The 27,533-nt window shown below is 42.9% G+C and overlaps 2 protein-coding genes across 4 annotated transcripts in view; both read right to left on the bottom strand.

Annotated features, from left to right (window-relative positions):
• The window catches only part of LOC311110368 (cell adhesion molecule CEACAM20-like), a 29,107-nt gene extending 8,096 nt beyond the window's left edge, over positions 1-21,011 (bottom strand). The window contains exons 1-8 of one of the 2 annotated variants that reach the window (XM_084153002.1): positions 20,896-20,982; positions 20,266-20,604; positions 10,532-10,816; positions 9,602-9,868; positions 6,640-6,918; positions 6,137-6,391; positions 5,811-5,931; positions 4,606-4,695 (exon numbers count right to left, since the gene is read on the bottom strand). In XM_084153002.1, the coding sequence (XP_084009128.1) occupies positions 4,686-4,695; positions 5,811-5,931; positions 6,137-6,391; positions 6,640-6,918; positions 9,602-9,868; positions 10,532-10,816; positions 20,266-20,604; positions 20,896-20,944 (1,605 nt within the window). In that variant the 5' untranslated portion in view covers positions 20,945-20,982 and the 3' untranslated portion in view covers positions 4,606-4,685. Of the gene's footprint in view, positions 1-4,605; positions 4,696-5,810; positions 5,932-6,136; positions 6,392-6,639; positions 6,919-9,601; positions 9,869-10,531; positions 10,817-20,265; positions 20,605-20,895 lie in introns of those variants that run through there. The other variant, XM_084153001.1, reaches the window with a different exon arrangement.
• Positions 21,012-24,583: 3,572 nt separating this feature from the next.
• The window catches only part of LOC311122849 (glutamate receptor ionotropic, kainate 5-like), a gene marked incomplete at its 3' end in the record, with an annotated part of 29,122 nt that continues 26,172 nt past the window's right edge, over positions 24,584-27,533 (bottom strand). The window contains exons 18-19 of one of the 2 annotated variants that reach the window (XM_084158110.1): positions 26,180-26,346; positions 24,584-25,237 (exon numbers count right to left, since the gene is read on the bottom strand). In XM_084158110.1, coding sequence (XP_084014236.1) covers positions 24,584-25,237; positions 26,180-26,346 — 821 coding nt within the window. The remainder of the gene's footprint in view (positions 25,238-26,179; positions 26,347-27,533) is intronic. The other variant, XM_084158111.1, reaches the window with a different exon arrangement.

Below are 27,533 nucleotides of genomic sequence, written 5' to 3'. Positions count from 1 at the left end.
CCGTGAAGCACGGGGGTGGCAGCATAATGCTGTGGGGGTGCTTTGCTGCAGGTGGGACTAGTGCACTTCACAAAATAGATGGCATCATGAGGAAGGAAAATGATGTGGATATATTGAAGCAACATCTCAAGACATCAGTCAGGAAGTTAAAGCTTGGTCGCAAATGGGTCTTCCAAATGGACAATGACCCCAAGCATACTTCCAAAGTTGTGGCAAAATGGCTTAAGGACAATAAAGTCAAGGTATTGGAGTGGCCATCACAAAGCCCTGACCTTCACCCAACTTATTGTGGGAAGCTTGTGGAAGTCTACCCGAAACGTTTGACCCAAGTTAAACAGATTAAAGGCAATGCTACCAAATACTAATTGAGTGTATGTAAACTTCTGACCCACTGGGAATGTGATGAAAGTAATAAAAGCTTAAATAAATAATTCTCTCTACTATTAAGGTGGTCCTCTGTAGCTCAATTGGTAGAGCATGGCGCTTGTAACGCCAGGGTAGTGGGTTCGATCGCCGGGACCACCCATACGTAAAAATGTATGCGCACATGACTGTAAATTGCTTTGGATAAAAGCGTCTGCTAAATGTCATATTATTATTATTATTATATTATTCTGACATTTCACATTGTTAAAATAAAGCGGTGATCCTAACTGACCTAAGACAGGGAATTTCTACTAGGATTAAATGTCAGGAATTGTGAAAAATGAGTTTAAATGTATTTGGCTAAGGTGTATGTAAACTTCCGACTTCAACTGTACCTGTATCCTCTACCGGAGAAAATAATCTGCTCACTATAAAGACAGTGACAGTGACCTTTACCAGAAACCTACACTATCGGCACCTGTCATCTCTAATCCCCCCCATTTTACATAGGGGCCTGGCCTGCTGTGAACTAATTTACCAGTCACCTATCACACTAATCAGGAACAGGATCGTGTTTGGGGCTTTGAACCTGCAAGTCCCTCTCTCATATAAACAGGTGTGCATCTGTGTGAACCCAGTTGTGCACACAGGGTGGTCTAAACCTAACCAATCAGGTCTGCTTTTAACACCACACTGCATTCCCCTTGTTCACTGGCTGTAAACATGACAATGAAGTGAACTCAAGTAAAATGTTGTATCTTTTGTGTTTTTTATCTTTTTGTCAGCTTGTTAGTTATCCAGCAGGAAGTCTGCAATTTTTGTGAAATGCATGTTATGCTGGTTGGTTATCTGGAGGCTCATCTTCCTGTCTGGATAAAGGCGGTTGGTCTTTGCATCAGTAATCCCTGTAGCTATATTTCCCTTTCCTTGTTTGAAATCAAATCAAATCAAATTTGATTTGCCACATCCGTCGAATACATCAGGTGTAGACCTTACAGTGAAATGCCCTTAACCAACAATGCAGTTTTATGAAAAAAATATAAAATAATTAAAGAGCAGCATTAAAATAAAATAACAGTAGGGAGGCTATATACAGGGGGTACCGGTACAGAGTCAATGTGCGGTGGCACCGGTTAGTCGAGGTAATTGAAGTAATGTGTACATGTGGGTAGAGTTAAAGTGACTTTACATAGATAATAAACAGAGTAGCAGCAGCGTAAAAGAGGGGGTGGGGTGTGGGGGACAATGCAAATAGTCCGGGTAGCCATGATTAGCTGTTCAGGAGTCTTATGGCTTGGGGGTAGAAGCTGTTAAAGAAGCCTTTTGGACCTAGACTTGGCGCTCCGATACCGCTTGCCGTGCGGTAGCAGAGAGAACAATCTATGACTAGGATGGCTGGAGTCTTTGACAATTTTTAGGGCCTTCTTCTGACACTGCCTGGTATAGAGGTCCTGGATGGCAGGAAGCTTGGCCCCAGTGATGTACTGGGCTGTACGCACTACCCTCTGTAGTGCCTTGCGGTCGGAGGCCGAGCAGTTGCCATATCAGGCGGTGATGCAACCAGTCAGAATGCTCTCGATGGTGCAGCTGTATAACTTTTTGAGGATCTGAGGACCCATGCCAAATCTTTTCAGTCTCCTGAGGGGGAACAGGCTTTGTCGTGCCCACTTCACGACTGTCTTGGTGTGTTTGGACCATGATAATTTGTTGATGATGTGGACACCAAGGAACTTGAAGCTCTCAACCTGTTCCCCTACAGCCCCGTCGATGAGAATGGGGGCGTGCTTAGTCCTCTTCTTTTTCCTGTAGTCCACAATCATCTCCTTTGTCTTGATCACATTGAGGGAGAGGTTGTTATCCTGGCACCACATGGCCAGGTCTCTGACCTCCTCCCTATAGGCTGTCTCATCATTGTCGGTGATCAGGCCTACCACTGTTGTGTCGTCGGCAAACGTAATGATGGTGTTGGAGTCGTACCTGGCCATGCAGTCATGGGTGAACAGGGAGTACAGGAGGGGACTGAGCACGCACCCCTGAGGGGCCCCTGTGTTGAGGATCAGCGTGGCAGATGTGTTGTTACCTACCTTTACCACCTGGGGGCGGCCCGTCAGGAAGTCCAGGATCCAGTTGCAGAGGGAGGTGTTTAGTCCCAGGGTCCTTAGCTTAGTGATGAGCTTTGAGGGCACTATGGTGTTGAACGCTGAGCTGCAGTCAATGGATAGCATTCTCACGTAGCTGTTCCTCTTGTCCAGGTGGGAAAGGGCAGTGTGGAGTGCAATAGAGATTGCATCATCTGTGGATCTGTTGGGGCGGTATGCAAATTGGAGTGGGTCTAGGGTTTCTGGGGTAATGGTGTTGATGTGAGCCATGACCAGCCTTTCAAAGCACTTCATGGCTACAGACGTGAGTGCTACGGGTCGGTAGTCATTTAGGCATGTTATCTTAGTGTTCTTGGGCACAGGGACTATGGTGGTCTGCTTGAAACATGTTGGTATTACAGACTCAGTCAGGGACATGTTGAAAATGTCAGTGAAGACACTTGCCAGTTGGTCAGCGCATGCTCGGAGTACACGTCCTGGTAATCCGTCTGGCCCTGTGGCCTTGTGAATGTTGACCTGCTTAAAAGTCTTACTCACATTGGCTATGGGGAGCGTGATCACATAGTCATCCAAAACAGCTGATGCTCTCATGCATGCTTCAGTGTTGCTTGCCTCGAAGCGAGCATAGAAGTGATTTAGTTCGTCTGGTAGGCTCGTGTCACTGGGCAGCTCGCGGCTGTGCTTCCCTTTGTAGACTGTAATAGTTTGCAAGCCCTGCCACATCCGACTAGCATCGGTGCCGGTATAGTACAATAAAATCTTAGTCCTGTATTGACTCTTTGCCTGTTTGATGGTCGTCGGAGGGAATAGCGGGATTTCTTATAAGTGTCAGGGTTAGAGTCCCGCTCCTTGAAAGCGATAGCTCTACCCTTTAGCTCAGTGCGGATGTTGCCTGTAATCCATGGCTTCTGGTTGGGGTATGTACGTACGGTCACTGTGGGGATGACGTCATCAATGCCCTTATTGCTGAAGCCCGAGTGGCGCAGCGGTCTAAGGCACTGCATCTCAGTGCTTGAGGAGTCACTACAGACTCCCTGGTTCGATTCCAGGCTGTATCACAACCGGCTGTGATTGGGAGTCCCATAGGGCGGCGCACAATTGGCCCAGCGTCGTCCGGGTTTGGCCGGTGTAGGCCGTCACTGTAAATAAGAATTTGTTCTTAACTGACTTGCCTACTTAAAATAAAGGTAAAATAAAAAAAATTATCAATAAAATGTGATGTACTCCTCAATGCCATCGGAAGAATCCCGGAACATATTCCAGTCTGTGCTAGTAAAACAGTCCTGTAGATTAGCATCTGCGTCATCTGACCACTTCCTTATTAACCAAGTCACTGGTGCTTCCTGCTTTAGTTTTTGCTTATAAGCAGGAATCAGGAAGATAGAATTATGGTCAGATTTGCCTAATGGAGGGCGAGGGAGAGCTTTGTACGTGTCTCTGTGTGTGGAGTAAAGGTGGTCTAGAGTTTTTTTTCCCTCTGGTTGCACATTTAACATGCTGGTAGAAATGAGGTAGAACAGATTTAAGTTTCCCTATATTAAAGTCCCCGGTCACTAGGAGCGCTGCCTCTGGATGAGCGTTCTCCTGTTTACTTATGACCTTATACAGCTCATTGAGAGCAATCTTAGTGCCAGCATCGGTTTGTTGTGGTAAATAGACAGCTACGAAAAATATAGAAGAAAGCTATCTTGGTAAATAGTGTGGTCTACAGCTTATCATGAGATACCTCAGGTGAGCAAAACTTAGAGACTTCCTTAGTATTAGATTTCATGCACCAGCTGTTGTTTCTAAAAATATACACAGACCACCACCCCTTGTCTTACCGGAGTCAGCCGTTCTATCCTGTAGCGGATATCCCGCCAGCTGTATGTTATCCATGTTGTCGTTCAGCCATGACTCGGTGAAACATAAGATATTACAGTTTTTAATGTCCCGTTGGTAGGATATTCTTGATCTTAAGTCGTCCATTTTGTTTTCCAATGATTGTACATTGGCTAATAGGACTGATGGAAGAGGCAGATTACTCGCTCGCCGTCGGATCCTTACAAGGCACCCCGGCCTACATCCACGATATCTCTGTCTCTTTCTCATGGGAATGACGAGGATTTGGGCCTTGTCGGGTGTCTGTAGAATATCCTTCACGGTCGACTCGTTGAAGAAGAATCTTTGTCCAATACGAGGTGAGTAATCGCTGTCCTGATATCCAGAAGCTCTTTTTGGTCATAAGAGACTGTGGCAGAAACATTATGTACAGAATAAATGACAAATAACGCGAAAAAACACACATAATAGCACAATTGGTTAGGGGGCCGTAAAATGGTAAAAATTAAGTGAGCAATCCAAATAGTTCAACTTCACTTATAGAGTTCCTGTTTTTCCATTGACAACCTTACAATAATTGCCTGCCAATGATCCAAACCTGACATTCTTAGTCAATGGAGACAGGCATTTTCCTGTCTATGACCTCCAGGAGTGCGAACGCCGTCATGGAACAATAGCCTCAAATATCAATTTTGAGTTTGTCAGATTATGACGATGAGGAGCAGGGAGACAAACTCTGAACCTTGGAGTGGTGGTGGTGGTAGACCGTGCTCTGCAGGTACACTTGACCTCCAGTGATCTCTTTCACGTCAGGTGACTTTTTTGTCTGCTCTGTCTGACAACACTCTTATTAGCGAGGAAGGGGTGAGGAATGAGAACGTGAACATGTAATACAACAAGCTGGAGTTCCAATGAGAAATGGGTTTTGATGCAAAACCGTGAGCAAGGACACCTGTGTTATATTTCTCCCTTTCTGGTTTGTTCAGAATGGGGTGTTTTCATAGATTTCTGTTGCCAAATGCTGGAATGTGCGAGGCGTGTCACCCTGTGTCTGCCTTGACTAAACTGTTTGTTCTTTGCTTTAAGATAATGATTCCTGAATCCACTGGCAGTTAACTCAGAGGATGTGGTTTTTTGCATCACTTTCACTTTGGCGAGACGATTGATCAGAAATGACACTTTGGAGTTCCATATGAAACCTTGCTGTAAATCCAATAAAATCAGTATCTTTATCTATGTTGAGGCAAAGGAAACGCTACAAAGAGTTTGCTGAAACAGGGATTTGGAAGTGCAGAGAGTTTGGATGCTATGAACAGAGTGAAGATACTTGGTAACAACCTGATGTACAAGTTCTGGGATGCCAAAGAGTGAGAGGACTGAAGCGAGGACTGGAGATTCACAGGAAGAGCATTTAGAGACGATGACATATTGTGTATCATTACACACAACAGCTGTGTCTGCAAAGCCATACTGTATTTTATGGAATAGCATAAGTGGATCAAAGGTAAAACCAAGAGAACTCACGGTCTTTTTTTCCGTCTCATGTAGAGGACTCCAGCGATGATGAGCACTAGAGCGATAAGCACGCCGATGATGATCCCAGCGACCTGCCCACCCGTGAGACCATCATCCAGTGTTCTCTCCTCTGCGGAATCACAAGAACAATCCATCGTTTATCATCATCATCATCATCATCAGAACATCTCAAAGTAATGCAACAGCTTCATATGAGATAAACGTGTACAGTGGTACATGATTTATGAGTAGAATATCCCTACAAAAGTTGAGAAGACATTCTAAGAACCATGGTGCCAAATGGTAGAATACTCTTATAGCCTCCACTATCAAACCTTTGACGGACAGCTTGTGGGCAACGGCAGTGCTCAGCCCGGTGATGGCGTTGCTGGCTTCACAGGTGTAAATCCCAGTGTTCTTGTACACAGCGGCTTCGATGATGTACTCGGCTGTCATCACGCCGGTCAGCGTCCCGTTGAACTTCCAGGTGTAGGTGGCAGCAGGGAGGGAGACTGAGGTACACTTCAGCGTGACAGGGGCATTCACCTCTACGGCAATTTCCCCCTTCACGGACACAGCCTCAGGACCAACTGAGATACAGGAAAGGAGAATTTCAGCTTTTCCCTTCATAAGCTTTATACCTGAAATTCACCTGGATTTGGCCATCTGACCTCAATAATAGTACACTGTAGCATTCAGAAAGTTTATCATGGATTTGGGTAAAACACAAAGCTTTTGTTTTTGGATAACTGTAACATTATGAATATACAGCAGAATATAAAGTAAACTTTGTTTATTGGTGTTTATTGGTGTTAATGGTCAGGATGCCTATACTCACAGTTGACTAGTATCTTGAGGCTGGCAGAGTCTGTGTTCACAGCATTGGTCAGCTTACACTGGTACTCCCCACTGTCTTCCTTTTGCACTGGCTCGATCATGACCGAGCTCTTGTCTGCCGAGACCACGACCCTGTTGCTAGGAGACAGTGCCACGCCATTCTTCAGCCACTCTCGGGTGCCGGCGGTGCCGGCGCTTGCCTGGCAGCTCAGGGTGGCCGTGCTAATACCTGCGACGAGCGTTCCATTGGGGCCTGTGATCTTAGTGCCGGATATGGCCTCTACAAACACAGGGGGAAAATGGAGTTAGGGTTTATACAGACCAGATGATAACACTCTGAGAAACAGCTTGTTTCACTCACAACTACCAGAGTGCTAGAACCACAAAGTATTTAGAACATAAACACCCCATGAAGCTTGATGAACTATTCATTAGAGTTCAGTTGGATGGATTTAACGATGACTACTAAATTGGAAGACATTGTACTTTCATTATACCTTAATGACATTACATCTAACCACTGGGTACACACTGGTTGAATCAACGTTGTTTCCAAGTCATTCCAAGGAAATTACGTTGAACAAATGTGGAATAGACGTTGATTTGACATCTGTGCCCAGTGGGTAGCTACTATATCACTGTCCAGCTTATACCAGGCCACGTTTCCATAAAATGTGACATCAAATCAAATGTTATTTTACAATGAGTCTTTGAATGCCCTGATGTACCAAAAACTTGTCAACCAAGCAGAACCAAATTGCCTACAGTTGAAGTCGGAAGTTTACATTCACTTAGGTTGGAGTCATTAAAACTCTGCCGCTCAGCAAGGAAGAAGCCACTGCTTCAAAACCGCCATAAAAAAGCCAGACTACGGTTTGCAACTGCACATGGGGACAAAGATCGTACTTTTTGGAGAAATGTCCTCTGGTCTGATTAAACAAAAATAGAACTGTTTGGCCATTATGACCATTGTTATGTTTGGAGGAAAAAGGGGGTGGCTTGCAAGCCGAAGAACACCATCCCAACCGTGAAGCACGGGGGTGGCAGCATCATGCTGTGGGGGTGCTTTGCTGCAGGAGGAACTGGTGCACTTCACAAAATAGATGACATCATGAGGAAGGAAAATTATGTGGATATATTGAAGCAACATCTCAAGACATCAGTCAGGAAGTTAAAGCTTGGTAGCAAATGGGTCTTCCAAATGGACAATGACCCCAAGCATACTTCCAAAGTTGTGGCAAAATGGCTTAAGGCCAACAAAGTCAAGGTATTGGAGTGGCCATCACAAAGCCCTGACCTCAATCCTATTGAAAATGTGTGGGCAGAACTGAAAAAGCGTGTGCGAGCAAGGAGGCCTACGAACCTGACTCAGTTACACCAGCTCTGTCAGGAGGAATGGGCCAAAATTCACCCAACTTTATTGTGCAAAGCTTGTGGAAGGCTACCCGAAAGGTTTGACCCAAGTTAAACAATTTAAAGGCAATGCTACCAAATACTAATTGATTGTATATACACCTCTGACCCACTGGGAATGTGATGAAAGAAATAAAAGCTGAAATAAAGAATTCTCTCTACTATTATTCTGACATTTCACATTCTTAAAATAAAGTGGTGATCCTAACTGACAGAGAATTTTTACTAGGATTAAATGTCAGGAATTGTGAAAAACTGAGTTTAAATGTATTTGGCTAAGGTGTATGTAAACTTCTGACTTCAACTGTACATGAATAGATAATGCAATTAACATGCTCACTGTCATGCTAGACCACTTGAAAGTGTGACTAAGGGCAAGTTTGTATTTTGGTTTTGGACCAGCTGAACAGGTGAACAGGAGAAACCACTGTCTTGTTTATCTTGATATCTTCTTTCTAGACTAGTAAGTGTTGGAAAACTAATGCCAAGATAATATGTTTTAAACACAAAGTTCATGGCCCTCAATGGTGACTCATAACTGCCTAATCAATACTTTGGCCAATAAGTGTCAGGCTTGAAGGTAAACATTTTCGGAGGCAAAGTCTTATTTCCTCAGCTTTAGTCAGTCATTAAAAGTAAAATGTGTCACTATGATTCATGGCGGAATAATTGGACTTGAAGTCACTACTGTTTACCAAGTAGAGGGGAGCATTCATAGAATAACTGAACCCCCACATCCCACAATATCTCTTCCTTTGAAAAAACAATACACGACTCAAGGACTCCAGGCATTTTGAAAGACCATCCCCCCAACCAAGCAGGTTTTAGGCACTCACAACATGGTAGACTGTCTCCCATTGTAAAAAGTTTCAGTACACACCGAGGGCCATACACTCTTTGTACTGTATGGCATGGAGCACATATTTCACAAGCTTTAAAAACCTATAAGGGAACGTACAAAGTTGCCATGATACGAGGTCACTGGGTTTGAAACTTGTACCGTATGCTTAAAAATTATATGAAATCCATTCAGTGTTCGGTGTTATGCCTTTGGGGCGTGAAGCCAAGAAACAGGTTTCATTCTGTCTGTTCATGGTATCACCTTAATAAGGATGATACAATCTCTTTGAGACAGGGCTGCAGGACTAACGGCAAATTCTTTATCTTACAGTTACAGAAACCGTTTTAAAAGTGTTTAATTGGCTGTAACAAACCTTTTCCAGGCAATATTCACCATTAAATGGAGAAAGGTTAATAACAACCTCCTTGTAATTAGTTCAACAAGAACAGGTCAGTCTATAAGTCTAATAAAATCAAATGAGTGTAACATCTGAAAAACATGTTACTGACAAGAACCTCAGAAGAATACTGTAGCTCAACTGAATGCAACAACCAGTTTCACTACTTTGCTTTCCATTAGAGCAAGATTTGCCTCTCTAGGTCTCTACCAGTATACTGTACATGGCTACCCTTTGTATTTGCTAAAGCACCCGTCCTATTCATGTATAAAACCTTGATTTCCCATTGGCTCTTGTGGTTCTTCTACTCACCTACTACAGTGAACTTGGCTGTGGTGGATTCCAGGTATCGCAAGGTTTTGGCATTGCTGGCCATGCAGGAGTAGTTTCCACTCTGTGCCTCTGCAATGTTGGCCAGTACCAGCTTGGGGCCCATCACATTGAGCGGGACTCCATTGTGGATCCACTGAAGCACAGCCACAGGGCTAGACTGGGCTGAGCAGGTCAATGTAATGTTGGAACCCTTCTTTTGGACCTCACCGGTGGGGGTGACTGTCATGGTGACGTTTTCTGGCCCATCTGCAAATATATTGGAAAAGAGGTCCAGCTGTTTTTAATTTAGGCCTAGGCCTAAGGCTGCAAACCACAATGTAGCAGCTCATTAAATTCTTAACAAAAACAAGCCGCAAGTTCTATCCCCTCCCAGGTGCTCTACTCAGATGGGCTAGGACGAAATGTGGATCTTATCTGACCATTTTCCTGTCGCCTGCATTGTACTACCCTGAGCTGGATGGCTGATTTAGATCAGCAGCCTCTCACTGTTACAATATAGAACATGGCTGGCATGACTTATTCTAAAGCCATCACACAAACTAATTTATCTACTGCTTAATATCATATCTAAGTGTTGATAAAACAGATATTTTTTTCTTCTTCACTCTCTTGAAAAGGGTAAATCAGCATAACCATCGGACCACAGGCATGGTGTAAACAGGAGAGTTGGGTTTGGGTGTAGAAACCCCTACCGGGAGTGTCCCAAGTCACACAAAGCCTCCTAAGACTCTAAACTTAACTCTACCTGAGCCTTTCAGATAGCCTTGCATAGACGTGAGTGGAATCAATGGATACAAATATTAGCCTGGTCCCAGATCTGTTCGTGCTGTCTTTCTAACAATGACCATAGGAGTAGGCGAGACAGCACAAACAGATGTGAGACCAGGCTATAAGAACATATGTACTTACAGCTGACAGTGAGGTTGAAGGGGGCACTGCTATTGCTCTCTAGTTTGTTGGAGGCTGTGCAGTAGATGGGTCCGACCAGATCCTTCCTGAACACTCCAGCCACGGTCAGCACTGTGGAGTTTGCACTCAAAGTCACATGATTCCCATCGGCGACCAGCGGGGCAGTGCCGTTGAGCCACTTGTACATGAGGAAGGATCCTTTGGCCGAACAGGTCAAGACCACAGTGCTGTTGAACTCGAACGCTTCATTCAGGTTGGACTTGATGGTCACGACAGAGACCGGTTCTAAAGAGGGGAGGGAGGAGGTAGAGGAGGGTGAATGGGAGGATGAGGTGATGTGATAGGCAAACAGAGCAAGGGGTGTCAGGGTAATTGTTATGTCAGTGCTTGAGTTTTGAGGCAGAGTGAGGGGAGAGTGGCGGATTAATGAACCTGTACTCTAAGGCTAAGCAATGTTCTTTGGTAGTAGAAGACTAGGGGGGATGGAGCGAAAGTATTAAACTCCTGAATAGTAAACAACAGGTTGGCAGCAAAGGCTTTCTGAACATGTTGTGAACTGAACAAGTGCTCATTCAATGGCTGTGATGTCATAGAATAAACTGCAGTTTAACTGACCAAAAATACACATGGGTCATTCTAATCTGACCTAACAAAATGGTATATAACCTCTTAATGGTTTTACACTTTGCCATAAACCTGAAAGTCCAGTTAACGTGTCAGCCATTTTCCCTAGTTCTGACTCATCATTGCCATCCTTCAAGCTTTGAATATGTGACGCAGCACGCAAATGGGGCAGATGACGAACGTTACTACTTTACATGAGAAGCATTTGAAAAAATGCAAACTTTTTGCATCAAAATGCATTTTTGGGGGGCAGATATGCCTTCTTGAACATGTGAACTTTCAATTACAAACCAGTATGCGAAAAGTTCATGCTAATAAAAAATGTAAATTGCGAGCCTAGTTGGTAAGGCACGGAAAAAGACAGGAACCTTCCCGCTAGCCGTGATTGGTTGAAATAATAGAGGGGCTGGACATGCAGAGGGATGAGTTCTGATTGGTCTGCTATGTCACAGGCTTCTGTCTATAACAAGAATGGGAGCTTCTTTGGTCAGTATGTAGATCATTTTTCTACCACAGGATTTTTAAAAGATATAGCCATGGACAACCGCAAATGTTGGTACAGCTCTCAACAACATTGCTGCCCTGAATTTAGTTGGAGCTATCGATAAATCTCAGTGCGAAAAAGTTGTGAGAGACTACTTTCTGGAGGACGATCATCATGCCATGCTGACTCTCTGACTCTGAAAAATAATCAGACGACGAGGAAATTCCTGACTTTAGTAATGTTCAAAATGTTGTCAGAGAACGAGACATTGCAGAGTTTTCTGATGACAGTGATGGGGAAGAACCGGAGATCGACAGTGTTTTTTAAAATGGACAGCTTCAGTCGGCTGATTCTAGCCATCCCTTCTGGTTAGTTCTAGTCGGGCAGCTTAGTCTCCCATTCAGAGGAGACTTTTGTTATTGTCTTATTGATGAAGATCACGCCAATTACTTATCACCACATCTCGTTCAGCCTATCAGCGGCCTAGATTCCCGGGACTTGAGTTTCAGTTAGTGTATGACCTCACCATGTGGTCAGAAAAGTGCTTTCCCAATCCTGATGAGCACTACCACAGTTTCCCCCCTGCTGAACTTTTCCTCCCGTGGACTGAATCCCTGTCTGTCTGATTAATTGTGTGTGCATCTAAACGTGAGATCTGTGTCCTATTATGTGGAGCTAAGTTGTGTGATCTATTGTGTTGAGCTTGTTAGCTAGCTCCCGCTACCGTTAACATTTTGCATTGGAATGCATGAGCATTTAGCAAGACTGTTAGCGATTAGCCGTTTATTAGCATTGCTCATTTTATGATGCTAGGTTATTTTCTATTCTACATATATCGCTCATGCTCATTGTGTTTATATTATGTATTCATTTCAACATTACTGTAATGTTTACTTGAGCACATTTGCCTGAGTTTCATGTGTACAAGTCCACTAGGCTGTTCCCTTACGAAAAAAGATTGCAGTCAGAGTGCAGTATAACTGCAGTACACTGCAGTATAACTGTAGCATGCTGCAAATACTGCGTCCAAAATACCACAGTCGACTGCAGTTACTGCACTTTTACTGCAGTTTCAAAACTCGGTCTTGGACCCCTTGTCCCTTGTACCCCTCCTGGTCTCGGTCTTGACTCAGTCTCGGATTCGATTTGCTCCGGTCTTGATCTTGAATCGGTCTTGCTTTAGGTGGTCTCGAACACAACACTGACTAGGCCTTATGCCTGATGTAGTGTATAGCCGTTGCTGTTATGTACTTAACCTGCACTAGCTTCTACAGCCATGTCATTCATATTATAGCACTGAAATCAGTGTAATGCCTGTTCTCATAGACTAGACGTAACATAGTAAACATAAATCCGGGACACTCAAATTGGTTACATAAGGCAGAAGGTTACTTAAGGCAAAAATAAAATTAGGGTGGATGGGTGGGCATATAACGTGAACATCTAGCAACCTAAAGGTTGCGTGTTCGTATCTCATTACGGACAACTTTAGCATTTGAGCTAATTAGCAACTTTGCAACTACTTACAACTTTTTAGATACTTTGCAACTACTTAGCATGTTAGCTAATCCTTCCCCTAACCTTAACTCTTTAACCTGACTCCTAACCTTAACCTAGCCTTGCAATTCGTAACATATCATACAAATTGTAATTCGTAACATATCATACTAATTGGGGTGTCACGGATTTACATTTATTATGTTACGTCTACCCTGGAGTCCAGGTTGATGCCCGGTAAAACGTTTACGTTGACACGTTTATCTATTTTGATATTGATACTGCACTATTGAGGAAGAGCTTGCAAGTAAGCTGCAAGTAAGCGTGTCACTGTACCGTTTACACTTGCTGTATCCTGTGTATGTGAAAATAAACTTTACTTTGATTTGGTTTGATATAGTGTGTGTTTACCAGAGACAATAATGTAAAGACCAACATGACCTGCATCAAATTCAGGTTAGGATATAAGCCAAGGACTAGATAAAGTGCATTTTTACCTGGAGTTATTTGTTGTTGTAGGCTACTACTTTCACCACTCTCACTCAGTTTAGCACAAGGCCATAAACTGGTTGGTTGTTTAGCAACAAAACCGAAGCATGTGCAAACAGACGGGGCTGGCTTAGATTGTTGACAACAATATTTAGTCTCCAAAGGTTTATTGAAAACATAAATACATTTGCACAATGAGGACTTGGTATCTCTCAAATACATCGTTCCAGTTGTTGGTTAGCTAGCTAGCAAATTTGAGCCATATTAGCGTTGACATGAAATCAGTAAAAACACCTCAAAACAGGACATGGTAACAAGAACAAGATAAAACTATCTGAAACGAGCCGCCTACGATTCCCCACATGGCAGCTTCTTGTGATTGTTGCTAGCTATCTAACCGTTCAGATTCATAAAAAAAGCATGGCTTCCGGCCCCATGGATGCGCGCACATCATTTTTGTGACGTTGTCAGCCAACCCGTCTATAGACAGAAACATGTCCCTATGTGAATCCTTAAAGAGATGGGTGGGGCTAAGGCTTAAGAGGTTGTGAGCGATGCTGAATGGGCGTAAACAAAGAATAGCTCTCTGACGAGTGTGAAAAACTTTGAATGGCTTTTCTCAACAGGGTATACAAGATTATCAACGTTTAAAGCAGCATAGCTTTCCCATAGCTTTCTCCAACTTCAGTGTATGATATACAAATTTGAAGCTCTGAGTCTGTACTTTTATGCATTGTAAAAAAAAAAGCTAATTACTTAAAGCGGCAATCAGCAGTTGAAACAATAAAAAAGCGTTTCCCCGCCCCTGTTTTGGTAAAAAGCTGAGGGATGGGGCTGGAGAAATGTAACCACTCTCAAATTCATAGACAGAGCTATGGATGCAAGGACTGATATCAAAATGATAGATTTAACATTGTTTTGAGGCTATGTAGTCTTTGTTGACATTTCCTTTGTTTACATTGGAGTACTACAAGCTTATATTTTCCGTTCTGATGGAGTACGACAGTTAACTTAAACTAAGCTCATGAGGCATTTATAAGTTAGATTTTTCAGGAATCAGTGGGTACATATCATTAATTTATTAGTCCAAAAATGGATGTAGCAACTGCTGATTGCCCATTTAAATTTGACTTAAGACCCCAAAGATAAATTGCGTCACATAGCCTACAGTGCATTCAGAAAGTATTCACACACCTTGACTTTTTCCACATTTTGTTGTGTTACAGCCTGAATTTAAAATGGATTAGATTGAGATTTTGTGTCACTGGCCTACAGACAATAACCCATAATGTCATAGTGGAATTATGTTTTTAGATATGTTTACAAATTAATTAAACATTAAAAAATGAAATGTATTCAACCCCTTTGTTATGGCAAGCCTAAATAAGTTCAGGAGTAAAAATGTGCTTAACAAGTCACATAAGTTGCATGGACTCACTGTGTGCAATAATGGTGTTTAACATGATTTTTGAATGACTACCTTATCTCTGAGGTATGACTACACATACAATTATCTGTAAGGTTCCTCAGTCGAGCAGTGAATTTCAAACACAGATCCAACCACAAAGACCAGGTAGGTTTTCCAATGCCTCGCAAAGAAGGTAGATGGGTAAAAATAAAAAAGCAGACATTGAATATCCCTGAGCATGGTGAAGTTATGAATTACACTTTGGATGGTGTATCAATACACCCAGTCACTACAAAGATACAAGCGTCCTTCCTAACTCAGTTGTCGGAGAGGAAGGAAACCGCTTAGGGATTTCACTATGGTGACTATAAAACAGTTACAGAGTTTAATGGCTGTGATAGGAGAAAACTGAGGATGGATCAACAACATTGTAGTTACTCCAGAATACTAACCTAATTGAAAGAGTGAAAAGAAGGAAGCCTGTACAGAATAAAAATATGCCAAAACATGCATCCTGTTTGCAACAAAGCACTAAAGTAATACTACAAAAATGTGGCAAAGCATTCAACTTTTTGTACTCACTCAAGTGTTATGTTTGGGGCAAATCCAATACAACACATTACTGAGTACCATTCTCCATATTTTCAAGCATAGTGGTGGCTGCATCATGTTATGGGCATGTATATATTTTTTATTATTATTATATATATTTTTAGGGGTTAGGTCAGCTTTAATATTGCATATAGATTATGGGTTCTATCAATGTAATTGTCTGCATCATTTCCAATCCCCCATATAGTTTTTTCTTCATTATTTTACCCTAACCCTACCACCCCTCCCATAATTGGAGTAAACTAATGGAAAACAATACTTAGGCTTCTACTTCCATCTTATACATACTATATACAGTGCATTCAGAAAGTATTCAGACCCCTTGACTTTTTCCACGTTTTGTTACGTTACAGCCTTATTCTAAAATTGATTAAATATTTTCTTCCCCCTCATCAATCTACACACAAGACTCCATAATGACAAAGCAAAAACTTTTGCAAATTTTTGCAAGTGTATTAAAAATAAATAATGGAAGTATCACATTTACATAAGTATTCAGACCCTTTCCTCAGTACTTTGTTGAAGCACCTTAGAAAGCGATTACATCCTCGAGTCTTCTTGGGTATGACGCTACAAGCTTGGCACACCTGTATTTGGGAAGTTTCTCCCATTCTTCTCTGCAGATCCTCTCAAGCTCTGTCAGGTTGGAAGGGCGGCGTCACTGCACAGCTATTTTCAGGTCTCTCCAGAGATGTTCGATCGGGTTCAAGTCCGGGCTCTGGCTGGGCCACTCAAGGATATTCAGACAAGCCACTCCTGCGTTGTCTTGGCTCTGTGCTTAGGGTTGTTGTCGTGTTGGAAGGTGAACCTTCGCCCCAGTCTGAGGTCCTGAGAGCTCTGGAGCAGGTTTTCATCAAGGATCTCTCTGTACTTTGCTCCATTCATCTTTCCCTCGATCCTGACTAGTCTCCCAGTCCCTGCCACTGAAAAACATCCCCACAGCATGATGCAGCCACCACCATGCTTCACCGTAGGGATGGTGCCAGGTTTCCTCCAGACGTGACGCTTGGCATTCAGGCCAAAAAGTTCAATCTTGGTTTCATCAGACCAGATAATCTTGTTTCTCATGGTCTGAGAGTCCTTTAGGTGCCTTTTGGCAAACTCCAAGCGGGCTATCATGTGCCTTTTACTGAGAAGTGGCTTTCGTCTGGCCACTCTACCATAAAGGCCTGATTGGTGTAGTGCTGCAGAGATGGTTGTCCTTCTGGAAGGTTCTCCCATCTCCACAGAGGAACTCTGGAGCTCTGTCAGAGTGACCAATAGGTTCTTGGTCACCTCCCTGACCATGGCCCTTCTCTCCTGATTGCTCAGTTTGGCCAGGTAGCCAGCTCTAGGAAGAGTCTTGGTGGTTCCAAACTTCTTCCATTTAAGAATGATGGAGGCCACTGTGTTCTTGGGGACCTTCAATGATGCAGAAATAGTTTGGTACCCTTCCCCAGATCTGTGCCTCGACACAATCCTGTCTCGGAGCTCCACATGACAATTCCTTTGACCTCATTGCTTAATTTTTGCTCTGACACTCACTGTCAACTGTGGAACCTTATATAGACAGGTGTGTGCCTTTCCAAATCATGTCCAATCAATTGAATTTATCACAGGTGGACTCCAATGAAGTTGTAGAAACATCTCAAGGATGATCAATGGAAACAGGATGCACCTGAGCTCAATTTCGAGTCCCATAGCAAAGGGTCTGAATATTTATGTAAACAAGGTATTTCTGTTTTTTATTTTTTATACATTTGCAAAAATGTATTTGTTTTCGCTTTGTCATTGTGGGGTATTGTGTGTAGATTGTTGAGCCATAAAAATTATGTAATCCATTTTAGAATAAGGCTGTAACGTAACAAAATGTGGAAAAAATCATGTGGTTTGAATACTTTCCGAATATACTGTACATTTTACACTAGTTATCTTATTTTGTTTTACTTTTTGTCCCACCCTTCAGCTACACTCAACCCCTCCCATCGATCTCTGAAAACCCATCAGTTTAGATTTCTACTTTCCATATATTTTTCAACTGTGCTGTGATGTTTCACAAAAGCTCTGAACTTTTCTATTCTCATAGTTTCTACAGATTTTAAATTAAAGATGAACATTTTTACTAAGAGTTTTATTATATTATTGACGATCGAATGACTGTGGCTTTTCAAGTCACCCAGCAGTGCTATTTGCAGAGTTAGGTTTAGGTAAATGTCGACAGACAAGTTCCTTAGCTTCTCCCCCTTTCATATTCCTCCTCCATTTGTGTGGTAATGTGGCAATCAGTTGGTTGTAATTTTGGATCGAGCAGACATTTGTTAGCTGCATGTGTGACAGCTTCACCAACTCTATTTATGATATCATTAACAAAGATTATACAAGTTTATTTATATTTGTTGTAATATTTGTTCTGTTATGGTGGATTAAACTGAAATTGCAACCAGCTTTCTATGGTTAAAAAAATAGCGATATTTTAGAGATGATTTCATTTCACCTCAAGGTCAAGAGGCTAATTTTTAACACGGGGTGAGCCTTTCTTACTTCTGCTGGAGAACCAGTTCAGAGTTTAAGTATAACTTTTGTATGACTCGAAGCCTTTAGTGAGCGGTTCAATGCTTTAACATTTAATAATTTTAGCCCACCGAATTCGTATTTATTATATAAATAGGCCCGTTTAATTTTGTAAGGCTTGCCGTTCCAAATAAAATTTAATATTTTTTGCTCATAGAATTAAAAAAACTAGTTGTTCGGTGTAGGCAAGGCCATAAGTAAATAGGAAAACTGGGATATGACTAAAGAATTAATCAGGGTGATTTTTCCACAAATAGACAGGTATTTACATTTCCATGGTAGCAAGATCTTATTAATTTTTTGCTAACTAAAAATGTATAGTAGTGAGATTATTTATTTATTTTGGGATATATACCGAGTATGTCCACTTCACCGTCAGACCATTTTATTGGTAAACTACACGGTAATGTAATATGGTACACTTATCATAGTTCGGTTGTAATCCAGAGAGGTTAGAAAAGTTATCTAGATCCTCTATGAGGCTGTGCAGGGATCCAAATTGCAGATTTAAAAGAACATGAGTCGTCAGTGTTCAATGACACCTTTGTTTTTAAGCCCTGGATTTCTAGCCCCTTGATTTTATTGTTGGATCTGATTTGAATAGCTAACATTTCGATGGCCATAATAAATATATATGCCGATAGTGGACAACCCTGTTTTTGTCCTCTTGACAGTCTAATACTTTCTGAGAAGTAGCCATTATTTATTATTTTACACCTGGGGTTACTATACATACCTTTAACCCATTGTATAAGAGATTTTCCTAAATTAAATAGTCCAGGCATTTATATATATTAATTATAGTCGTACTTTATCAAAAGCCTTTTAAAAATAGGCAATGAATACCAGGCCTGGGTTCCCAGATACTTGTCTTATATTATCTCCAATGTATCGTGTAAAAAAACCTGTCTGACTAGGATGAATAATATCTGACAATACCTTTTTAATTCTATGCGCTATGCATTTTGTTATGGGTATGCTTGTAATCGTTAAGGACTGGGGAGTTTTCAGGATAAAAAAATAAATATAGAATGTATCTAAGCACAGGAAAACCTGATTCAGTCTGCTTTCCAACAGACACTGGAGTTGCTTACCAAGAAGACAGTGAATGTTCCTGAGTGGCCGAGTTACAGTTTTGACTTAAATCTACTTGAAAATCTGTGGCAGACCTGGAAAAGGTTGTCTAGAAATGACCAACAACCAATTTGACAGAGCTTGAAGAATTTTGAAAAGAGTAATAGGCAAATATTGTACAATTCAGGTGTGGAAATCTCTTAGAGACTTACCCAGAAAGACTCACATCTGTAATCGCTTCCAAAGGTGCTTCTACAAAGTATTGACTCAGGGGTGGGAATACTCATGTAAATGAGATATTTCTGCATTTCATTTTCAATAAATGTGCAAGAATGTCAAAAAACATGTTTTCACTTTGTCATTATGGGGTATTGTGTGTAGATGGGTGAGATTTTTGTATTTATTATACACTTTTAATTCAGGCTGTAACACAACAAAATGTGGAATAAGTCAAGGGGTATGAATACTTTCTGAAGGCACTGTATGTGTCTAGCTGAGATATGGCAAAACTAATTTGGGATATTGGCATGGATAAGCATCAATCCGGGAAATCCGTTGTGCCATCACAGACACCCACACTGCTGAAGATAGGCCTAGGTCTGTAGCAATACAGTATCATGCCAGTGACATAACTCCATCCCATATTGCTAGAGTGTGGTAGTAGGTTAGAAGGTCCCTTTTCCAAGCAACAGGGCCACACCCTAAAGATGGATTTAATTCAAAGACCCTGAGCCTATAGGCTTAGCAGCACCTTTTCAGTTTATTTCTCACTTTGATCGTTTTAGGCTTTTATATATTTTTCTCCCCAATTTTGTCACAGTCTTGTCCCATCGCTGCAACTCCCGTACGGACTCGGGAGAGGTGAAGGTCGAGAGCCATGTGTCCTCCGAAACACGACCCCGAAAAGCCGCACTGCTTCTTGACACACTGCTCGCTTAACCAGGAAGTAAATAACAAAGTTGATTTTGGCAAACATATGCCAAAATGTGTACTCACCTAGAACTCTGAGCGCCGTTACACCTGTGCGCTGTTCTGCAGCACTTGTGACCATGGTCACCGCATAGTCCCCGCTATCCTTCGCCGTCAAGGTTCCCAGTTTCAATTCACCGGTGGATGAATTCAGTGACACTCTTCCTGCGTAGCCAGCGCCAACTGTCTCTCCTTTAGGCGCAGAAGTGACAACAGCTACAAGTCCACTAGCACCTTTGAAATTCCAAGATACTGTGATAAAGTTGCCTACATCTGTGGGCATGATGATGGTTTTGAACGTGACGTTCTTTCCCTGTACTCCCTCCAAGGGGCCCGCTGGCAGTACGCTCTGCCCGTTGCAGCGTCCTGAGAGAAACCAGTTTGAGTACAGGTGTTCACTTCAACATATAAGTGTGTGATAGACATCAAGACAGAAGCAAGCTATAAGCAATGCACTAGTGAACAACTATAAATACATGTTTGTTATGGTAGCCTATTATTGGCCTGAAAATGGCATTCTACTACAACAACGCCAATGCACCTTCAGATTGCGCCTCCAAAAACAAACCCACCCAAACACATCTCAAAACATTTTGTTTTCTTCGGTCCACTATTAAATGTAGGGCTAACAATAATTCATATATTCATGAATCTTACCAACAGCTGACAGCAAAATGACAAGCGACCTCAAATTAAACAAATCCATCCCAGATGTCTGGAACCCTTCTTGCGACAGAGAATAATGCGGACTACCAGTTGCTTTCACAAACTGAATGAGTACTCTCCGTAATGGTACACACCCAGTAAAGGTGTCAACATCAGTAAACCCGCCTCTTAGAATGGATTGCTACCCCATCCACATACCACACTCTATTTTGACATACTACCAACTCTTATTACTGCTGAGAATGAAAAAAATCGAATAAATTATACTGTCTAGTTGTGTGCCCAAAATATTTCAAATAGCCTAACAATTTATGACACGTCATCATATCAGCTCATATAATGGCAAGGCTACTATTACTGCAAATGTAGCAATTCAACCATTTAAGAAAAACTAAATACAATGTATTGCTTGAAAAGTAGGAATTACTGTACCTTTCCACCATGGGAAACAATTTCTAAGACAAAAAAATACATCTATGTTTTAAAAAGATATTCACCCCAAACCCTAAAAAACATTGTACAGTAGTCTACTGTAATTGTTTTAGGTAAACGTTGGATTTTGCCATCTGCCTTGACAGGGCTGACACCCAGTGGAATAAGGTAGACAAGGTTTCATCTTGACAGTTCAGTTGTACAGTGGGCACAAGGTTTGGGTCTTTCTTAGGCAGACGGGTTGCCTCCCACATTAACTATGTTTCTAGGTCTGGAATTTCTGAGACTAGGTCTTGGAGGCAGAATATCAGACAGAAGTAAAGAAAAATTCAGTCTGGACAATAAAGTATCTATTCTATTCTACCGTAGATCCTTGAGACATGGTACATCGTTGAGATCTCTCATGACCTGTATAGATGTGCCAATACAGTGCACAACATCCTGTGAGACAGCGGGAACTGGAATCTTCAATGTACATTTAAAGTCACTTTTATGTTGACACTAGCTGCGTTACACAAATATGAACCTTACAATTATCTCATAACCTGTAACTGAAGGAGTCAGGTGAATTAAGAACTCCTTTACATGGAGTGTATTTTCCAGTTTTCCTCAATGCCTTGACTATAGGCCTACTGACACCCTGTGGCACTGGTTAGCATTGTGGAGTGGCTGTATTACACTGTTAACTACTGATCCTGTGTCAGATTAGTGATGGCCTCATACTGTGTGAAGATGTGGCTGTGGTAAGAGAAGCTGAAGGTTGGCCAGGGGATGTTGTGCTGTGAAAATCGATCAAATATCTCTATCCCAAATAAAAAATACCAGATATAGGCGCTTGTAATCATATTTTTTATATATACAAGCCTGAAGGTAGGGAATAATCCCCGCTATCTTTCGTCATCAAAGGTACAAGTCGGGCGCAGGTAGATTAATTCAATGACACTCTTCCTGCGTAGCGCCAACTGTCTGTCCTCTGGGCGCAGAAGTGACTACAGGTACAAGTCCACTGCCACCATTGAAATTCCTAGCTACAGTGATAAAGTTGACCACATCTGAGGGTTTGAGGGTGGTATTAAACGTGGCATTCTTTCCCAGTACCACAAACACAGGGCCAGCTGGCAGTTGGCTCTCTCCATTGCAGTATCCTGAGAGAGATTAGTTTTACTTCAGCAAACAAGTGTGGATGGCATGGATATAGGCCTGGACTATCTGCAGTGGTAAGAGAGATACAATCCACCCAATACATCAATAAAGTTTGTTTTCTTCGCTCCCCTATTTAATGCAACAGTCAAAATGTATTAATTAATCTTACCAACAGCTGACATCAAAAGTCACAAGTGACCTCAAAATAAACAAATCCATCCAGGACGTTTAAAACCGTTCTAGTGACAGAGAAAAATGCATGCTACTTGTCGCTTTTACAAACTGAATGACTCTATTCTGCACTGTACTGTACTCTACTGCACTGTAGATCCTTCTACTGAGACACAATGTATTGTTGAGGCCTCTCATGACTTGTATGAATCTGCCAGTGCAGTGTACAGCATCCTGTGTGACAGACCACCAACGACACAACTACATACAGCAGGAAATTGTAACTTATAGATATGAAATCACGTTTATGTTCATGCACACACAGGACATATGCAAAGACACCAGATTCAGTAGTTTGTATACTGTTTTTTATTCCAAATACCTTTGTGTGTCTATATATTTAACATAAGAGGACTGCGGCCCTCCTACAGTACCCCACACGTAAACTGTAATAATAATAACAATATAATAATATATATTTGTCGTCATTTTCTTAATAATCCATTTAGCACTGGTATAGAAACCTGAGGGAAAATAAGAAAGAAAGAAAAAAAGAAAGAGCATAAAATAAAACAAAATGCACTTTGACCCATCCTTTCCTCTGTATGCACGCACACACACATACAAACTTATGACACCCATATGAATCCCACAGAACACACATTAACACAGGTTTCCTGTCACCTTTGGCCAGAAAGGACTGTGCATTACGTTTCTCCTGTTCTGCTTTGTATAACTATATTGAATCATCATTTTGTCTCATTTGTCATTCCTTTTGCTGAGTATGGTATTCTCCTTTTCCCTTGCTCTTTATATCCAGTATCTTAAATTCTGATCTGTTTGAAGGATTCACAACATATTGTGTTGTTAAACTGCGTTCTGTAGCTCTGATGCTCCGTAATGAACTCCGATACACTAACTCTGTGGTTAAAACTCTGTGGCAAAACTAGCTTGTTGATCAGTGGAATGCAAAGCCACACTCTGCTACTGTGACAAGCCAACATGGACTGTAATTTTGAGTCATTTGATCTGGGTATACTGTCAGTATATGTTTTAGAGAAGTCCTCTTTAGACTATTGACCTTTGAACTTTGCTCCCGGGCTTGTGATTGGTGGGAAAGAGACCTAATTTATGCACAAATGGTCATGATCTCCACATTGGCTTTTTTAAGGATCTTTAATGACAAACCAAAAACATGAGTCAATAACTAAACAGTGACCAAGAAACCAATGACAACAATAAAAATATATAACGAAAGAAAGAAAGATATAAAATAAATTAGGCGAGTTAGACTCTGAGAGAAAGCAAATAAAAAACACCTTTTTTTTATCCTCTGGTTTTACATGTCCCAGAATTCCAAAGTTCAAGCTCTTGCAGCAGCTCTGGGGAAAAAATATGCATCTTCTTGTGAGAACCAACTTCTCTAAGCGCAAGAGTTTCTGTGTAAGTGTGTGTGGTTGAAGTCTCTATGGTCCCCTGAACCGCTCTGGCGCTTGTGGGATAGGTGAAGTCCTCCATCAGATCCAAGTGAAAGAGAGAGAGAAGGTCAAAAGCTAAACCGGGCAGTTTGAACACACTTATGCCTACTGTCGAACGGTCACCAGATGGTCTCTCAATGCACCGTAGGCAGCTAACTGTCATATGTGGTCAAAAGTCATTTTCCACTCCATAGACAGCCTGTTCCATTGCTTAGCAGGACTCCTGGTTTAGGAGGACGGCCTTGACTGGGTTGGTATCTCCCCAAATTCGGCCGTGGAGAATAACCCCTTCGCCACCCTCTCAAACGTGTCAGAGTGGTTTGATCCTGCCGTGCAATGCGCTACAAGCTCACAGCCCCCTCCGCTCCTCGTTCCTACGCGTTTCTCTGTAAGAACCCTGACCTTTGACTTTTAACCCTCGACTCTTGTCACATGTCCAACCCCTCCGTCCCTCCTCAGTCTTGTTTCCCCAGCAGCAGGTCTGTGGTGGGCGTCTTGGCCGGGGGTAAGGGCCGTGGAGGGGGCGTGGGCTTAGGTTTGGGGCGCTTGGGGCTCACTGTGCCGCAGCCGCCCCCCTCGCTGTCGGTATTGGTGGAGGAGGGGGGCGGGGGTGGAGGGAGGCGGGGCAGGGACAGGGAAGAGTGTGGACCGAGGTGGGGCGGGATGCGTGAGCAGGACGATGCCGACCTCAGGCTCTGGATGCGCCGGCACTCCTGGCAGATCCGCACGTGGGCACAGCTCCGAGAGGGAGGTACCGTGGCAGCCTCGGGCGGGGGAGGGGGCGTTGTGGTGTTGGCACCCAGCGGGTCCTCCAGGAGGCGCTGTGGCCCCGGACCCATGTCTGACGGTCCCCCCCCTACGGCCCCGCACACCCCCCCTTCTGCTCCCCCGCCACCCGTCAGGTGGCCCGAGCTGCTGTACAGCTTGCCGTTGCTGAGGCGCATCTCGCGGACTAGGCGGATGGGTCTCGGGACACCCAGCTGGAGGCGGCTGGGGTGGCGCAGGACGCCGCCAGTGCTGGCCAAGGGCCGCCGGCGCCGAGAGCGTGAGCTCTTCTTACAGGAGATGGCGTTGCGGAATTCAGTCAGCATCTCCTGACACACTGACACCTAGGAGAGAGAGAAGAGGAAGATAGAGAGAGAGAGAGGGAGAACGACAGAGAGAGGGAGAGGAGCGATATGGAGATTTAATTTTTTTTACATTTTAGTCATTTTAGCAGACGCTCTTATCCAGAGCGACTTACAGTTAGTGAGTTCATACTGGAAACGAACCCCACAACCCTGGCGTTGCAAGCACCATGCTCTACCAACTGAGCTACACGGGGGGAGATGAAGAGAGAAGGGGATGATAGTGTGAATGTGGTAGAGAGAGAGGGAGAGAAAGAGAGAGCAAAATCTTCCGAGGTTTACTAAAGCTGTTGTACTGTTCAAATACGGTGTGACCTCTGGGCAACGAAAATATGAGTAATGAGTAGCTACCTCTAGTGACACTATTCAAAAGGATGTCAAATACAGAACAGAGATAAAGATGGAGAGAGGGAGAGACAACTGAGACAGGAATCACAAAAACAAACAAAGCAGCAAGCAGAGATAAAGCAGGAGCAAATGAAAGTCACAAACAGCGTTTTACCCAGACGACAATGAAATAAACAACACAATGGACTAGAGAGAGGAATAACAATGACCAACACAAAACACAGAGAGAGAGACAAAGGAGCGAGGGATAGAGAGAGGGAGAGAGGGAGAGAGAGAGAGGGGGAGAGAGGGATAGAGAGAGAGGGAGAGAGAGGGAGAGAGAGCGGGGGAGAGAGAACTGAATTACAGACAGCCTAGACAGAGAGCTAGGGAGACGAGGGAGCGAGAGAGCGACGGAGAGGGAGAAAGAAAGGAAACGCAGACGACGACCATCACCCTCTGTTTGCTTGCAGCCATTTACACATCAGCACAACGACACCAAAGCACAACATTCACTGCACTGCACTACACACCACACGAGAGAGAGGGAGAGAGAGCGGGCTGGCGGGCGGGAGTTGTGTTGCCATAGTAACCTACTGGAGGGTGTCTGTGGTTTCGGCCGGGGCAGAAGTGAGGGCGTACCTCATCTGTCTCTGCCGAGCGGCGGGTGGACCACACAAACTCCATGATGGCCACGAACACGGCGATGATGAGGCCACAGATCAACACCACGAAGATACCCCCGATGTTCTCCATGCCCAGACCTGGGGAGGAACAGATTAATGATGTATGCAGTTCTCACCCATGGATAGAGAGGTAATGGTAGAGCTGTGTGTAGGCACGTGCGCACACACACATAGGGGACAGAAAAAGCACAGGCAAATGTACACAACGAAATAGCCTCCACAGGATCATAAGGTCCCTTTGATACTCTCTATACAAAGCCTTAAGGGGAGAAAAGCTAAATGAACCTTAAGCGGCATAATGTCCCCACAGTGAGTATGTGTGTTGTGAAAGACTCCAGTCACCCTAGCCATAGACTGTTCTCTCTGCTACCGCACGGCAAGCGGTACCGGAGCGCCAACTCTAGGTCCAAAAGGCTCCTTAACAGCTTCTACCCCCAAGCCATAAGACTGCTGAACAATTAATCAAATGGCCACCCGGACTATTTACATTGACCCCCCTTTTGTTTTTACACTGCTGCTACTCGCTGTTTATTATCTATGCATAGTCACTTTACCCCTACCTACATGTACAAATGACCTCGACTAACCTTTACCCCCGCACATTGACTCGATACCAGTACCCCCTGTATATAGCCTCATTATTGTTATTTTATTATGTTGCTTTTTTATTAAATTTTTTACTTTATTTAGTAAATATTTTCTTAACTCTATTTCTTGAACTGCCTTGTTGATTAAGGGCTTGTAAGTACGCATTTCATGGTAAGGTCTACTACACCTGTTGTATTCGGCGCATGTGACAAATACAATTTGATTTGATTTGATTTGTTGTGTGTGTGTACAATTCATCAATCCTGCATTCATTGACTTAATAAGTAAATCAACCACAAGAATCACCTTTGGCTCTTCCTGTTCTATTTTTAAGACAGAATATTCAACATGAAGGTTTTATGTTTTTTATCTTCAAAATGTCTCATAAGAATGCAAGTACCCTTGTTATGTCGAGTGTATCAAAACAAAGGCTCAAGTCTCACTGCTTTAACCTGAGGGCATACCGATTTATCCCATGGATGACTCAACCATAACTAGTACCAGTGTGTCTGGTCGAAAGTAGTGAACTATATAGGGATAGGGTGCCATTTGGGACAAACCTGTGTCTTACTGTGGGCTGCCTAATATGCAAAACACAAACAACATCTAGCGTGCTAATTCTTATTCTATATTGTCCAGTCTGTTGCTTGTAGCTATCTAGGCATTTTGAATGGGAG

Source organism: Coregonus lavaretus (genome assembly GCF_964263955.1).
Source record: "Coregonus lavaretus genome assembly, chromosome: 3".
In the NCBI taxonomy this organism is placed as follows: domain Eukaryota; kingdom Metazoa; phylum Chordata; class Actinopteri; order Salmoniformes; family Salmonidae; genus Coregonus; species Coregonus lavaretus.
The sequence above is the reverse complement of the archived record's forward strand: the minus strand, read 5'-3'. Positions and strand labels throughout refer to the sequence as shown.